The sequence below is a fragment of the Pollachius pollachius genome (genome assembly GCF_949987615.1).
Source record: "Pollachius pollachius genome assembly, chromosome: 13".
Taxonomy (NCBI): Eukaryota; Metazoa; Chordata; class Actinopteri; order Gadiformes; family Gadidae; genus Pollachius; species Pollachius pollachius.
The window spans coordinates 10,353,707-10,370,777 of NC_136946.1; the positions used below are offsets into that span (position 1 = coordinate 10,353,707).

The 17,071-nt window shown below is 42.6% G+C and overlaps 1 protein-coding gene across 5 annotated transcripts; it reads right to left on the minus strand.

Annotated features, from left to right (window-relative positions):
* Positions 1-57: 57 nt before the first annotated feature.
* tuft1b (tuftelin 1b) lies at positions 58-16,771 on the minus strand. 5 transcript variants are annotated; one of them, XM_079749528.1, is made up of 13 exons: positions 13,230-13,351; positions 8,792-8,878; positions 8,370-8,411; positions 7,960-8,061; positions 7,744-7,830; positions 7,462-7,536; positions 7,279-7,368; positions 4,824-4,934; positions 4,126-4,349; positions 3,533-3,638; positions 2,105-2,188; positions 1,584-1,684; positions 58-1,095 (listed from the first exon to the last, which is right to left on the minus strand). In XM_079749528.1, the coding sequence occupies exons 5-13, from the start codon at positions 7,774-7,776 to the stop codon at positions 1,020-1,022; spliced, it is 900 nt and encodes a 299-aa protein (XP_079605654.1). In that variant the 5' UTR covers positions 7,777-7,830; positions 7,960-8,061; positions 8,370-8,411; positions 8,792-8,878; positions 13,230-13,351; the 3' UTR covers positions 58-1,019. The 5 variants fall into 5 exon arrangements, with proteins under 5 accessions (XP_079605654.1, XP_079605653.1, XP_079605656.1 ...); XM_079749527.1 differs by lacking the exons at positions 8,370-8,411; positions 13,230-13,351 and adding an exon at positions 16,529-16,771; XM_079749530.1 differs by lacking the exon at positions 8,370-8,411 and having other exon boundaries at positions 13,230-13,286.
* Between the last annotated feature and the right edge of the window lie 300 nt (positions 16,772-17,071).

Here is a 17,071-nt window from a genome sequence, read left to right on the forward strand (position 1 = left end):
AACATTTCTGGTAATAAAATTGTAAACTTGAGAGGAAGACAAGACAGTACTCAAATGCGCAATTCAACAGGATTTATTGAAAGAAAACGTATAATAACAAGACCTTATATTTGTTTTAATGTACAGTAAAGAAAAACATGAAAAGCTTAGAAGTATGAAAAACATGGGGTTAGGGTAGACAGAACTAATAATAATAATTAAATAAGAGCAAGTTGATAGAATAAGAATGAACAACCTGAATACATCAGATCTTTATCAATTTAGACTGATTTATTTAGCAACTTCAGGTATTTAAATACATTTTTCACATCTCCAGGTGCTGTCAAGGTAGCCGGAGGTACGACACTACAAGGCTATCATCTAGGATAGAAACACAAGACTCCTTGTCCATTTCCCAATCAAATAGTATACATACGCAGGTGTTAAACCTGAATCTTGGAAGTATGAGCATCCTTCTGTGTATAATATATGCCATTGTCAATGGGTTGCAAAGTAATCAGGAGCTTGACCCCCCTGTTGACCCTAATGCTTTTAAACTCAAGTTAAGTGGAACTAAGTGCAGACACACTTAAAACACATTGCTACCTGATCGTCAACATTTCTCTGTCACATATCTACCTACAATTATTCTTAACAGATGCTGCAGAAAGGCGAAGTAAAGGCAAAAAGGAAAACTGTAAAAAAAATTACTGTGACGACACTGCCCTGTAATGATTTGAACACATGCTATAAACGACCAACCTTCCTACTGTGTATTCCACATCACTAAGATAATAAACGGCAGAGCAGAGTGAAGGCGTTCAACACAGTGTTACCGGCCAAAAGCAGCACTCGCCAAAAGTCCAATCTGCCCCAACTGTCAGACTCGTTCGGACCAGTCATAACCATAACATATCATAATGGGGTGAATAAATACCTATTTACAAATAACAGTCTGGTGAATTCTGTGGCAGTTCAGCAAGGTGCATTGGAGGTGTTCCTGTTCACAGCGTTCTCCCTCGCCCCTCACTCTCTCCGGCTCAGGACTTGATCTCGATGACTTTGATGTAAGGAAGATTCTTTGAGCTGCGATGTGTGGATGGCGTGAGGACTTTACTGTGAAAGGGAGAGAAAAAACAAAGTGAAACATCTGATGGAGACTAGGCTGTGTGTAATTGGTAATTTGCAATTGGTAATTTGCAAATAAATTCTTAAAAAATCAGACAATGTGATTTTCTGGATTTTTTTTTTCATTTTGTCTCTCATAGCTGAGGATTACCTATGATGAAAATTACAGGCCTCTCTCGTCTATTTAAGTGGGAGAACTTGCACAATTGGTGGCTGACTAAATACTTTTTTGCCCCACTGTATATATATATAAACTTGCGTGTGCTATATATATATTTGTGTCTGTGTCCGCGTGTTTTTGCCATTGCGCGCATTTGTGTGTGTGTGGGTGTTTAAGTGTATATATATATATATATATATATATATATATATATATATATATATATATATATATATATATATATATATATATGCATGTTTTTGCCATTGCGCGCCTGTGTGAGAGTGTTTGTGTTCGAGTGAGATCTGCATGTTACCTGTAAACAACCTGCTGCCTGTCCTCGGACTCGGTCAGTTCTGGAGGTGGGGGGTCCGGCTCACCGGAGATGTACTCCATGTGGTCGTGCATTTCCCGGTTCTGCAGGCAAGAGGAACAGAGACGGGGTACAGGGGGTTGAGGGTCAGATTGCATGTAGCGCACTGGGGCTTTTTCTTTACATCTCTGGAAGAGACAGCCGCATGCTGCAGCATGCATAACGGTTACACGTATGAAAAGGCTCTCTCTTTACTCTGTCACCCTCTCCTTATCAAAACATGTTTTAGATCTGAAGGCAGGAGTTCTAAAGCTTTAGGCCCTTTAGTCATTAGGCCCTGTGAAGAGTAGAGAGTTCAGAAGTAAAAGAAGGAACGTTTATGGACGCAGGTGGTTCAACTGAAATTAATAAAGGTAGTGCGGTCCTTTGAGGGTATCAAACACAAATAGGGCGACATCATAACAAAGGACATGACTTGACATGATAATAGTTAGTACAGGGGACAATGCTTAAGTTGTAGTGACCTCAGCCTCGAGGTAGGCCACTTTCTCTTCTAGTTCCACGATTATTCGATCTCTCTCCTGGATCACGGTCCGAGAGTTCTGCAGCTGTACACAGACAAACACGCAGGCATGGAACCACACACACACACACACACACACACACACACACACACACACACACACACACACACACACACACACACACACACACACACACACACACACACACACACACACACACACACACACAAACAAGCATGAGAGCAAGGACTGGCAATCAAGAGCCCAATGCAACATAACTTATTCTAGGCAGGACATGTCTGAGAGGCTCCGCTTAGCTCAACGGCCAACATCGATGAACCGTTACTCATTGATAGATTTAAGATCAAATTTCCACTTTAATGGCTTCCTGTGTGCATGCAGGAACTGGATGGTTAATTTGCTTAGTGATTGTGTTGTACAGTGAGTGTGTGTGTGTGTGTGTGTGTCCTTGTCAGTGTGTATGAGTGTGCGTGTGTGGGTGGTTTGTGTACGTCAGAGGGAGGTAAAGGATGGTTTGTTTTTGCATGGGTTGTTTCACAGTGAGAAAGCAAATTAAATGTGTGCGCTTCATTCAAAGTCTCTTTGTACTTGGCCAGCCTTGTCTAAGGAAGTCAGGTGACTTGTGTACCTGTGATCATAACCCTGTGATTTATTAGGTCAAATAAGTCCACATCATTGTGCCTTAGGCTAGCACAACAGAACAAGTGCATAATGAACTCCAAAGGAAGCACAGATGTAATGACTTTCTTTGGCAGATTTTCTGTCTGCACAAATAACAACTGTTACTGTCAAAAATGGACGATTTTGTGTTGATTTGCAATCGCAAAAATGCATCAGGATGACACTAACAATTACAATAAAGATTACCGTTCTCCTCATTTGTCAGTCGTCAACTCACAATTGTAATTTGCTGTTGAATCTTCTCAACAAGGTTTGGGTCTTTGGTGTGCAGACACCCAACGATTTTGGAAAGATAAGCCTTGATTAAATAAAAGGTGTTTAGACGACTCTAAATCTCGATTACCTTGGACTACACTGGACTTCCTGATCCCAACTCGGTGTTTATATCTGTGAAGTGCACCCTGCACTTAAGGCAGGGGCTGCATCTGCCATGCCTATTGGCTTCTTCTAAAACAAGCAGGAACTTCCGTGAGGAAGAGGTTCCATTCCGCTGATTGTCACCGGTTTCATCACCGGCTTCCTCATAATTTTATTTGCCAAAGATAATGAGTCTGGTAGGGACTTGGCAAGGCCTAAAGCCTCAGGCCTATTATTTATTCCCGGGGAAACAATGTGAGTTGATTTAAATAGCCCTTTATGCGTGTGGAAACAATAAAACGAAAACACAGGTGGAATAAATCAAACATTCAGTGCCATGCCTAAAATTGTGTGTGTGTTTATTTGTACCTGTTCGATCATGTGTCGAACCTTCCTCTGCTGGCTCTTCAGCATGTCGTCTAGCTGATGGATCTTCTCTTTCATGTTGGCCAACTCCTTCTCCAACGCTTCACTCCTGGTGCCAAACACATACATACGCGCGCGCGCACGCACGCACGCACACACGCACACACGCACACACACACACACACACACACACACACACACACACACACACACAGTTACAGTTAATATACTTCAATTAAATATACTTATAATATATGTTTACAAATTAGTTTTGTGAAGGTAAAGGTAAACTATCCTTAGTATTAGTAACCTAAACCGGATCAAACCGAACCAAAGATTACTGATCTTACATGATAATCTTTTGGTATTTGTATTGATACATAAGCATACATAAGGGTTATTATAATAAAAAAATTAAAAAGTAGTAGAAATCTACTCCAACGACTTCAACAGCAAAACAACCCATCCTCTATCTCATGGTGCAGTCGGTTTTACAGGACAAAACAACCCATCCTCTATCTCATGGTGCAGTCGGTTTTACAGGACGACGTTTTCCCTTCCCCAGGATTCAGTCCCTCGGACCGTCACGCCCTTACCTCTGCTGGTCCTCCCTGCCCTGCTGCGTCTGCTCCCTCAGCCGGCCCAGCTCCGTCTCCCTGGCGGCCACCTTCTCTTTGAGGCCGGTGCTCTCCACCGCCAGGCTCCCCAGGAGCTGCTCCAGCGCCTCCACCCGCTGGCCCCGGTCCTCTGACAGCCCCTCCGCCCGCTGCAGCCGCGCTGTCTGCTCCTCCAGGTGGCGCTGTAACGCGCTGTTCTCTGCCTGTAGGGGGCGACGCAGAGCATGAGGCTTTTTTAACATGTTTTCATAGCCATTGTACATAATGCATACTGATGAATGGTAGATTAGCCTGAGTGGGATTAATAAGTTAGGAGTCTTTACATTTTATGAGCTGGCCACAAGGTTGCGTATTTTATTTGAGAATTCATGAAGTAAACCCAACACTACCGTCCCGAATAATGTTTTCCATGTGACTAATGGTTCTGGATGACTCAGCCTTTGACTAAATTGGGCAAAGACTTGAACCGCAGAAAATCAGTCGCCAACGTCAGAATGGAGAGATTCCGAAAAAGGCACACTAAAGCACACCCTCCAAAACTACATCTAGACATTCACAGTCTCCTTTACTACTTCACAATGTACTCTTACTCCACGCCGTCCCAGAAACTAGAAGGGAGCCATCAAGCCCAGTGACCCATATCTCCATGAAATTCTTTCACTGTATTAAATGCAGACCTTCAGTCTGTCCCTCTCTTCCTGGTGTCTCTCCTCGGCCTCCGCCAGCTGGACGTACAGACGCTTTGTGGCTTCGCTGAGCGTCACGCTCCCCTCCTGGTGATGGTTGACCTGAGAGGGAGGGTGGGCGAAGCGGTGGAGTGAGGGCGGGCCGAAACCGACACGGTGGATCAACTTTAGGCTTGCAAATACTTGAACCCAAGGGCAGGGAGACAGAGGTAAACGGGACCCCAGACGGGGAGAGTTAGCGGGAGAGAGATGGGACAGACGGTGAGATAGAGAGAGAGAGAGAGAGAGAGAGAGAGAGAGAGAGAGAGAGAGAGAGAGAGAGAGAGAGCACGAGATCGAGATAATAACAGAAAGAGAGAGGGAGAGAGAGAGAGACAAAGAGAGAGAGGGAGAGAGAGAGGGACAGAGAGAGGGAGAGAGAGACGGAGAAAGAGAGACACAGAGAGAGAGGGAGAGAGAGAGATGAGAGAGAGAGAAAGAGAGTGTGTAAGCACGAGATCGAGATAATAACAGAAAGAGGGATGGAGAGGAAGACACAGAGAGACAGTAATGATGACAGATATGGAGAGAGAGAGACACAGAGAGAGAGGGAGAGAGAGAGAGAGACACAGAGAGAGCGGGCGAGAGACAGAGACACAGAGAGAGGGAGGAAGAGACAGAGAGAGAGAGAGAGCGTAAGCACGAGATCGAGATAATAACAGAGAAGAAAGAGAGAGGGAGAGGAAGACACAGAGAGACACTAATGATGACAGAAGGGGAGAGAGCGAGGCAGAGATAATGGCTGACAGGGAGAAAGAGACACACAAACACACCATGGAGGCTAATGATATGTCCTGTGTCAGACAGTAATTATTTTAAAGTTGTGTTCCAAAGTATCTTAGCAAATCCATTATTTTGGCTATATACAGGACATATAGTAATATTATTTGATAATGTCCCTGTTTATATACTACTTAGGCACAGGCTGATCATTCATTGGATACTTAAGCTATAAAAAATGCATGGGAGATTGGATATCATGCAGTGTGTGTGCGTGTGCGTCTGCGTGTGTGTGTGTGTGTGCAGTGTTGTGCCTGAACGCGTTCACTGAACGTTCATGACCTCGTTCATATTTTGGGCGAACGTGAACTGAACGTACTGTATTACTGCCTGATGAACGTTACTGTGAACTCGTTCATTCTGGTCTCAGTGAACGGCAAGCTCACTCGGTTTAACTTCGTTCAATTGGGGGGTTATTTCTCTATCAACACGGCGGATGCGCGCGCAGATCGCCGTGTTGTTTGACCGGTTGCCATGGTAATCTCCGTGCGGTTCATTTGCAGTTGAGGTGTTGCCAGCTTACTGTTACATTAAACTGTAATCAGAAAAGGTGGTTATATGCTATAGACCCTATAGTATCTGTCATATAAAGGCTGGGACGAATTTCATATTATAAATATGTACACTTTATTTTGAAAGTATAGACCAGCGCGATTCCCATTGAAACAAATGGCACGGTGATTATTCTTCGAAACGAGAGCTGTTCAATTGTGGAAAATGAATTAAACTGTAATCAGACAACGCGGTTATATGTTATAGACCCTAGTGTATCTGTGATATAAAGGCTGAGACGAATTTCGAATTATAAATATATACAATCCATAACGTTAGCTCTCTCTGGCTCATAGCTCAGCGGACTAGAATATCTCATAGAATCATTGCTTGTTGGCCGGAAACGGAAAGGGGGGCTGTTCACGTTTGGTTGCAGTCTTTTCGCTCGGTTCTCCGTCTCATCAGTAGGGCTAGAACCGAGCGAAAAGACTACAACCAAACGTGAACACTCCCCCCTTTCCGTTTCCGGCCAACGAGTAATGAGTCTTCCAACAGAAATCAATGGGATTTACAAAATGCGCTTAAATGTGCAATAAAACACGATAGAAACCGTATTTCGCTACGATACTTGATTCAACCACTCTATATCATCCTAGACAAACCACAAACGGGGCTCAATGTTCAAAATACCAGAAAAAACGAAAAGCTCACAGCAACATATTGAAAAAAAGAACTATGAACTACTTCATTTTTTGGAACTGTGAACTTAGTTCAAAATTTTGAATTATGAACGTTTAACTGAACTAGTTCATTTTAAGATTTGTGAACTGAACTTTGAACTAGTTCACGAAGAAAGTGAACTTTCCCAACACTGTGTGTGTGTGTGTGTGGATGATGATGTAGGAATGTATGTCAAACCAGCAGACAGTAGGCAGGAGCGGTTTTGGTATGCATAATTAATCTGTGATGAAACCTAAGCCCATTTGAATTGTGATCCTATTGCATTCAAACCAACCCCACACCCTTCTTCCTTTTTTTCCAAACTATTTACTACACAGAAAGGTAACCAGTTAAAGGTGTGTGTCGATGACTCGTTAACAATCTGTAAGATTCAAGGTTGGAGAAGGGAGTGTACCAGGTTCTCTGAGTCATGCTGAGCAGGTTCGCCATTGGGTAAGGGCGGCTTGCGATTCGACACTAGGTCTGTCACGTCATTGGCTGGATTCTGAAAAGACAAGCAGGGCAGGGATCAGTGCGGGTACGAAGCACTGTGTGCTGTGAGCTTCACGGTTCAGGGTGCATGGTGGAGTCCCCCTACCATCTTGTGGTGGTTCTGGTTCTGGTTCTTTCGGGCCTCCATCTGCGCCCGGAGCGTCTTCAAGCAGTACCTCACCTGTGGGAGATAGCAGTATACAAAAGGAGAATCAATAGGTGACAGAACCATGTGAATTTCCATCCCTGTTTGTTTATGTGTGGTTTTGTGTGTGTAGGACCCAAAGGAAGGGACGTCAAACTCAGGAGACCATACAACCAAAAGCCCAAGCAAACAGCCATGAACACACGCGTGCAGACGTGTGTCTACAGTTCGGATCCCACCCACCTCCTGAATTTGCGACACCTCGTCGGTCAGCATCTTGACACTCTCCCGGTGGCCCTCTCCCCCTGGTCGGCGGGACTCCAGGTAGAACTGGGAGAAGAAACGACAAGCTTTGGAACAGGTTGGGAAGAGAGTTGGCTGTTGACATGTCAGAGTCGGCGGCTGACACAGGAATGGCAGAAGAACAACTGAGTGAGGATTAGCTATGATGACACTCACTTTAATAACTTCCACCTGCTCTTCTGTGTGCTTGATCGGCTCGGCCGTCTGGTGTCGTTCCAAACCACAATCCTCTCGTTTGGTAACAGTGTCACTGATTACCTACATAAACCATCAGGAGGGGAGAAAATCATTTCACAGGTGGTATTAGTTATTTTGTTGATTAAGTTTAAACAATAGCATTCAGTATACTTTGAGCACCAAATCATGGGAAAGAAGCACGACAGAAAAAACACAAGACAGAAATGACAAGGGGGCAGACTAGCTCGCTTGTGATTTAGTGCTGGACTGAGCATTTACTTTATGAGAGTAAAATGAATTGCAATAAATAATAGTTGCAAAAACACAATGGTTGCGAAACACACCAGCCTTCTACTTCAATTGAAGAATTAATCATTAAAGGTTCATACCGGTTTGTGTGATCAAACCGTCGTTGTCTCCGTTCCACTTCACTGAAACATGTTACCAACATAATTGTTTCAGATTACTCTGTTGTGTTGAGTCGGCCTTAGATCTTTGAACGTGAGCGTACCTGCCACTTATGTAACACTAGCATTAGCCCTTTGGTGAAATGATAAGACATTTACTAAAGTGCTTAGAGTACCAGATTCACAGTTTCTTTGTCCAAACTTCCACATGTCACATTGATTCCTTAAGACAAAATTGCTACTGCTATGGTATAAATAAGGGGGAGTCCCTCTCACACTAAATGCTCTTCGAATTTTCTATGGCAATGTTTTGCTTCATGAAGAGAAGGAAGTGCAGTTTATTTCTCTAAATGTTCCAGGGTAGAAGGAAGTAATTATCTGGTATTGGTTTGATTCTCTCATACCTGGCTCCACGGCTCTTCTGGAGTATCGGGCAAGTGAACCCGATTCTGTGAGCTCCCTTTGGATTGTCTGCCTTTCCTCCTTTCCTCCTGAAATCAAACATACAGGTAATCCATTACGTAGAGTGTCTTTGAGGGGCTCTCAGGAAAAGTAATTCAGCATATTACTAGACAAGGCCTGTAGACAAGGAGTGGACAAGACACCGCAACAAGAATGTGTGAGCTGCACGTCATGCGGAGGAGAGGATACACAGCAACGAAAGGAGTGACAAACCCATAAAACTGTCTTGAAGCAAAGGTCTAGTGTGGGTGCTGTACAAGGCCAGGTTGTAAAACATCGTAGACACGTGACTATGAGGGAAAAGCCCGTCTTCCTGTGCTGCTGTAGAATGGTACTGTGCACACTATCCAGTTACAGACTGGAAAAATTAAACTACCGCTTTTAAGGGCCGGAAATAACATCATCTGTGGTGCCGGAGCGCTGTGCACGCTCTGTTGTCACTGCTATTGTTTAGCAGTGAATCTTACATAATCTCGTTTCCACAGAAGGTAGGAGCTAATGTTTTGAACACAATTTACAGTTGAAATCCATTTCAGGAGATCAGCAGAAACCAGTCCGGGTGTGTCAACCAAGCCTATTTAAGTATTTAACTTTAATCCCATCACCATATAATGTTATTTTTGCCATTTACAATTTCAAAAACATGTCTGGCCGTAATGGACTCAAAATGTTCCCGAACAGAGCTCTTCTATCAAAACTCACAATTTAAGACTTTATTTCACCCCACTTTAAGGACTCTCACCATTATTTAGTTTCGGACAAAATAACTATAGTATAATACTGGTACTCTCATGAGTATTGGTAAACATATGTATGACAATATTTTCTACATGACAGTTGTGCAAATGCATATAACAATATGCAGCAAATGCATATTGTTGTGTTTTGCGATTTATGTGTTTTTGATAGCAATCAAGTCTTTAATCTTCCGATGGTACAACTGCTGACATTTACATTCCAGGATCTAAAAGCTGCCTGCTTCTTCGTCAGGGATTATGTTCTACCCTAAAATCTTATCACAAGATCAAATCAGAAGGACCTCTATTGCATTACACAGGCGAGAAATTTGTTATGGCTAGTTTGAGGCTTATTTGCTGCAGGGAAGAAAATTTTGTTGTGATGGGAGTTTTTAGTCTTAGTAGACCTAAGCAGCCATCATCAGTTATACTTAAACTGCTCAGACTAAAGGTGCTTTTATGGTTACCTTATGTACAATTGTATATATTTGTAGATCCAAGCAATCCATTCAATAAAAAACTATCAAAACGTATTGGTTAAGATGACAAAGGACTTCAACATCTTACCACCAACAACAGCTGCTTGGTCAAATGAGCTTTTAAATAAATGAATAATAATTGAATGCGCCACAGGTGTGTTAAGGAAGATACATTTGATATAAAACCTGTCTCACTCTCTCAGGGTTTGCTAAGCATCCTGTTTGAAAGTAAGGATGTGATGCATCCTTCAGTGGCTGGTCTGTACAGGCCTTGAATTTTCTCAGAACTCACCACCTCGTCACAGATGTGTGTTTGTGTTTGCGTGTGTGTGTGTGTGTGTGTGTGTGTGTGTGTGTGTGTGTGTGTGTTTGTGTGCTTGTATGTGTGCTCGGGAGTCAGTGCATGTGTACATGTGTGGTTCATGTATGTGTTTAGGTATAGGTGAGGCAGATCACACATGGGGCTATTCACAAAAAGTTAATCATATCAACCATATGTAGGGAATGTGTAAAATGCATAGTACATACCAGGGAAGAATGCAGTCGTTAACTCACAGTTATCATACACCTGCAACCTGCCAATGGCAGATTAACTGGACCATGTGGAAGGTAAAACATGTAAGGCGTAGGATCAAAGAAATCGCTTGGATGGATAATTTCACCATTCTGGGAGGCAAAATATAAACAATTCTAAAATATAATTACTGATAATATCTGTGACAGTATTTAGAGAGGCCAAAGGCCATTTTCCCCAGGGGACAACACCTTGCCTCGTTCCCTAACATCATGTCTCTGGAACAACTCCTGAGCTGAGGGAGTGGCAGCCTCAGGGCTGAGAGAGAGAGAGAGAGAGAGAGAGAGAGAGAGAGAGAGACACACCTTGGAAGGTGCGGTGCTAACCACTCTCACATCTCTTGAAATGAAGATTCAATATTCCCTGCCTCCCACCCCGCGCACGCTATTCCCGCCCTCGGCTGTTGTTGTTCTATAAAATCTAAAGCATGTCGTTTGCATATTAAAACGTCTTCTAATTAGGGGGAAGAATGCATTGTAGGCATAAACACCGACATACACACACACACGGCCATGACAAACACACACACAAGCACATGCACACACAAACACAGGCACCGGCAAGCACACACAAAAGGGCACACGCACACACACACACGGCCATTCGCAAGCACACCAACACACTCACAAACGCTAAGAGGGTTAGCAAGGTAACACTTTGATCCAGCTCATAAACCAGCTATGTAATGGTAGCTAAAGCTGTATGGAAAAAAAAGATCGCTGGAGTCGCTTGATAAAGTTAGCCGGTGCAAACATTACCAAGGTACTCAGTATGGATGTGATGACAGCGATGAATGTATGTATCCTATTGCTGGTAGCGATCTGTTAGAATTACTCTAAAAATTACTTTTCATCATCATTTGATTCAAACAAATGTAATCAAAATGAGCTGGGATGAGGGGAGCAGGATTAATAATTGATTACGTTTTAAACCGACAGAGCCTCTAACTGTACCATCCACCATCCGCGCTGCTGATTCAGGGTTCACATGTCTCACATAGGGACTATTCACTATTCAACTAGAGTTGATCTATAGCAGTGTTCTTAACACAAGACAACAGAAATACATCTAAAGAATCCAAATGTTTTGGTCTGGATTCAAAGTTAAACCATGGCATAACCCCCACACACACAAACTCACCAACAGCTCTGCCAGCCCCAACCCCAGAAGAATGTGCCATTTACAAACATGTAGTCGTATGCTATTTTGCCGTTGATTCAATTTAATTTCTATTTTAGATAGTTTACCAGTAGCACTAATCTTTTCTGTGTTTACAATACACAAGCCTTTGCTTGCCGTTGCCCCCATCAGCCTTGTTATTCAAACACAACACTTCATGGCATGAGGATCAAATATTGCAGTGCTACAGCCTTTTCAGTACCAAGATATATACTTAAACAACACCCATGCCGAACAATAAACATTCACATTATCAAGGCGTCGTTCTTCGCCCTAGCATCGCCCTACTAAGTGCACCACAGGTTTTGAACGTGCGTCAGGTATCTCGGAAATATTAAAGTCTTCCCATGGCTCACCGATACTGCCTCTGTGCCTCCTGAGACCTGGCCTCGCTCCATGTCACAGAACACCTGGTGGGACACATGGCCACACAAAGACCAGTGGTATAGCAACCCGTGCTGCTTTGTCATCACACGTAGCCCTAGTTTACACGTAGAAAGTCAACATCCCAGGGCAAAGGGAAGAGTGGTCAAACACAGAGCTAGTGATTGAACATACACAACTACATCTATTGCCCATTTTCAAACAACCAGTGAATGTATTACACCAAAACCTACAGCAGTTGGCACTTGCAAAGCTAAAAATGGCGACATACTCTTTGGTCTAATCTGTGAATTACTCATTCGGAAATGAGATCATTGCTCTTGGGCACAGACCGCCTGGGAAATCCCTCACTGTAAATACGAAACTATTCACTCCCTCGATCCACAGTCCAAGCTAAAACGCCATGTTAGTAAAGAAAACATTCTGTCTCAGGGTAAGTAACACTGTACGTAGGACGACAAACTAAATGATATATTTACACTATTGGGGAGTTTGCTGAGGCACTAATCACGGCAAGCAACACTGCACCATTATTCATTCTGACGAATGGGAAAACAACAAGAAGTGCTCTTAAATGAAGAACTGGATGATGGAACCCCATCATACCAACTGTAAAAGCCGTTTTTAGAACTAATCCCAGCAGGGGTTGATTCAATAGTGGTGTCGCTCTGTCACACACTGAAAGATTACTTATTTTCAACTGGGGCTCAATATGAAGAGAACTTAATGAGGACTTACTTTCGGCCAAAGGCAAATTCTTCACCTTTACATTCTTTACGTCTGTAACGTCTCAAAGTTAATGGCAAAGTTAACAAAATCAAAATGAACGCTGCAGCAGGCAAACACACACACACACACACACACACACACACACACACACACACACACACACACACACACACACACACACACACACACACACACACACACACACACACACACACACACACCATCACAATAACCATTACAGGACACAAAACTTAGAACAACTATTGAGTTGAGCTAAGTGTTTAAGTTAAGTATTTACCCCCGGACAGAAGACAGTGTCTGGCGACTCGTCCTTTTTCTTGCTGCTGAAGAAGCGAGCGATGGTTAAAGAAACAGTCTGTGTGGCTCTGGCTCTGTGTGACTATGCATGTGGGAAGTCAGACAGCGAGCAGCTTCTGGCTCTCCTTACATGGACGAGAGGGGGTGTGGCTCCAACAGCAGCCCAACCCTTTCAGCCCCAGTCGTTATCCTGTACTCACAGCAGAGTGAGCAGGGGCCACACACACGCACACACACACACACACACACACACACACACACACACACACACACACACATACAAGACAACATGCACACTCACGCACACAGCACACACACAAGCCAAACACAGGCTTCCATGCGCAAACACACACAGAAACAACCACATACACATTCTCTCACTCACACACACGTCCATGCATACACACAAACAAACAAACACACACACAATTATGTGGACGAGTCAGCTGATAAGAGTTTTCTGGCGAGTCGGTAAGATAACAATTCCAGCTAAGTGATTTACAGTACTCACGTGTGGTTAGACGCAAGCCAAGTTACATAGCTCGCACATTGTTAATTATTTTTCAATACAATCTGTTGAAAATCAGGGGAAAACATGTAAAAAGCTCCCAGATTCAGAGACATTATTAATGAACTGGGCTCCATGGGGTTCCAGGGTAGAATGGGGAAGCATAACCTTGATATTCTCCAGCAGCGAGAATGCTCAGTCGCCTGTTGGTAGCAGAGGGGTGAGGAATGTTTGGTGGGTTATATAAGTGATTGCTGATGCGTTTCTGTACAGTATGAACTGGTATGGCAGTAATACTCGTGTTGTGTAAACAGTAATGTGAACTGTGCAAACAGAAGCAAAGCATCTTGCATTTCAGTGCTACTAAGTCCAAAATATCTGATCATGTGTGTTTGTCTGTGCGTGTGTGTGTTTGCTTGAGTGTGTGTGTGTGTGTGTGTGTGTGTGTGTGTGTGGTGGTTTATGCTTGTTTTATCCTGGTGTGTCCTTTGGGCATCCAATTTGCACATTCATATATTAATGTTTTACTTAAAGTTGAGTTTTAATCATCCGTGGTTAGACACTAATAGGCTATTATGTTATGAGACTATGAGCTATTAAACCATTTTGCTCAGGTAAATGTTGTTGTAGTGATAACACCCATGTTTGTTTTGGCAGAACTAAAGTGCATAGAGCAGCTTTTCCAACTAATGTGCAAGCGTAGACGTTTTGACCTGGCACGCTCATCTGAAGTGTCAAGGTATGTTATGACCCTGTTTGTCATGTGTGACAAGAAAAAACATTGGAAGCCAGTGTTGCACTGTCATCGTTCTGAAAATAAATCTTGACTATAATTTTGTCTATAATTGTAGATTGAAAACTGAACTCCTAGCCTGGTGAACTCCTAGCCTGGTGAACTCCTAGCCTGGTGAACTCTTAGAGAGGAGTGATTTTAGTTTTTTTTGGCACCCCAGCAGGTACAGACAACGCAACAAAAAACAAATGCCGGCTTGCAAAGCCTGTTTAAAGCCTGTTTGTTTTATTTGCATATTTTGAAAACAATAAAATTACACTGGAGCATAAGTGAGTTAGAAATAATACACTTCTGTGGGAACAGAAGACCAAATAATTATATTGATTAACCAACACTCACCAATTGGCATTGGTGAGTGTACTTTAATGTTGTGAATACCTCAGTCAGAGGCAAATAATACCTTCTAGACAAGTGGTTGATGACGTTAATATGACGTTTGGGCCCCATGTACGCACTTTGTTCAAATCCTGGCATCAAATCCTAGATCAATTCTGCGTTTTTCTTGTTATTAAAAAGGAACACGGAAATACATGTAATTAACATGTTTCGAGCAGTAATCATGTTTTATAGTAGTCTTTCCTGTTTTGTGAGTCAATATTTCCTCTGGTACTGAGGTTGCCTCGCCTGTGCACATAAGTAAAATGCATATATAATACGCTTTATGATTTATTCTGAACTCCTGGTTTGACAATTGACAGTGAATTATGGATTCAAAGATGACAGGCCAGTATTTTTCTCAAGAACTTCACTGACAAGTCTCAGCTTCTTAAGAAGTTGCAGTCCAATCTCCAGCCATGTAAAAATAACAATGTTTCATGAGAGCTTGTCAAATAATGACTTCCAACATAAGACCTGAAAATAGATTGAATACAAAGACATTTTTCCAAAGAATATCAGAAAATATTCTATATTATTATACCTAATGTGTTGATAACATTATCATATTTAACAAATGTACAAATATTAACAGAAAGGGAAATGGTTTGATGGTAGACATTTTACCCTATGAGGGAGAAAAATTTCAAGTTAAGATATATTGGGACCTTGAGTGAACCGATTGAGTAAATAGATTTTCTGATCAAAGTCATTAGCTTGATATTCAGTGGCAAATGTATCTAGGCTGGAAATAATGCATTGTGCACACTTAAGAATAAGGATGAAATAGATTCAGAGTAAACACTGTTCTATTAACTATACTCCATAAAGGTAACACACAAGAAATCCAATACCTCTTACGGAGATGTAGGAGTTCGAATGGATGGGAAATTAGAAAGGATGTTGTGACAACCATCAGAGGATACTTTCAAGATATATGGGTGATCAGAGCTTGATCATCCATATATCTATGGCACTATGGGCATCCAATTTGCACATTTGCCATAGAAGAACATTGCATGCGACATACAAAAGATAAATAGCTATAAGACACCGGTCTCAGAGGGAAGGGAGTGGGAGTGAGGCATGAACTGGCACGATTCTGAATGTCAAAGAAAATGTATCTGGTTTTATAAGAATATGCCATATATATGTAATATTTGATATCTGATCTGTTGTTATAAAATGTAATACTTGTATTATGTGTAATAAATGGCCCCATATGGCTCAATTAACTGGCTGAATAGGACTAACCTTCCTATAACTGAGGCAAGTCATATTCACGGAACTCTAGCCTACACTTATGAAAATATCCTAAACCCTTCAACCTATAAACCATGAATCAAGTCAAAATGAATATGATAAATTAAATGAAGAACGTAGGCTACAATAAATTGAATACTGCCATTATACAGCGATGAAATTAAAGCAGGTAAAGTTGTGTAATGGAAACTCTAGACCGAATGCAAATTCAACCTGCCACGTCTACCGAGTAGGCTACAATAGATTGATTGAATTGAACATCATTTCCTATACAACAAACAAAAACAAAAGGGTGAAAAAAACACAACAGCCAAACAGTGTGTCTAAATGCATCACTCACAGCAGTCCTGGAAGGTTTGCTCCAAGATGCGACCCCACCGTTCATCTTCGCAGCAGGGCAGAGCAGTAGAACACAACAGATGAACAGAGAGAGTTAAAGGTCAGCCATTCAGTGTCGTCGTTTTTTCCCTCCAAACATCACAACCATATAGCCAACAGGCTATGCTGCAGCTTGAATCCAACTTTTGATAACAGAGGTCGGCGTTCGCGCACGCAACGTGTCTGGTGTCCGTCTGCGCGTGCTTCGCCTCCCTCCGCGACGGGCTCTCATGCTCAACTTGGTAGTTAACCCGCGCGCCCTTGAATTTATCGCCTCCCGAGGAATGCGCGAAAACAAGAGACGCGGGCACACGGGGGAGGCAGGAAAATAGTTTGGCCATAGCCACTTTATGACCGTATTTTACAGTCAATGGTACCCTCGATTACACTGGAACTGTGGACACCAACAAGCGACCGCTTTACTTCAATTTAAGAGCTCTTCAGGTCCTCACCTGATGGAAGTGGATAGCCCCGCCATCTGGTAGATACTTCATATTGGTGTTGA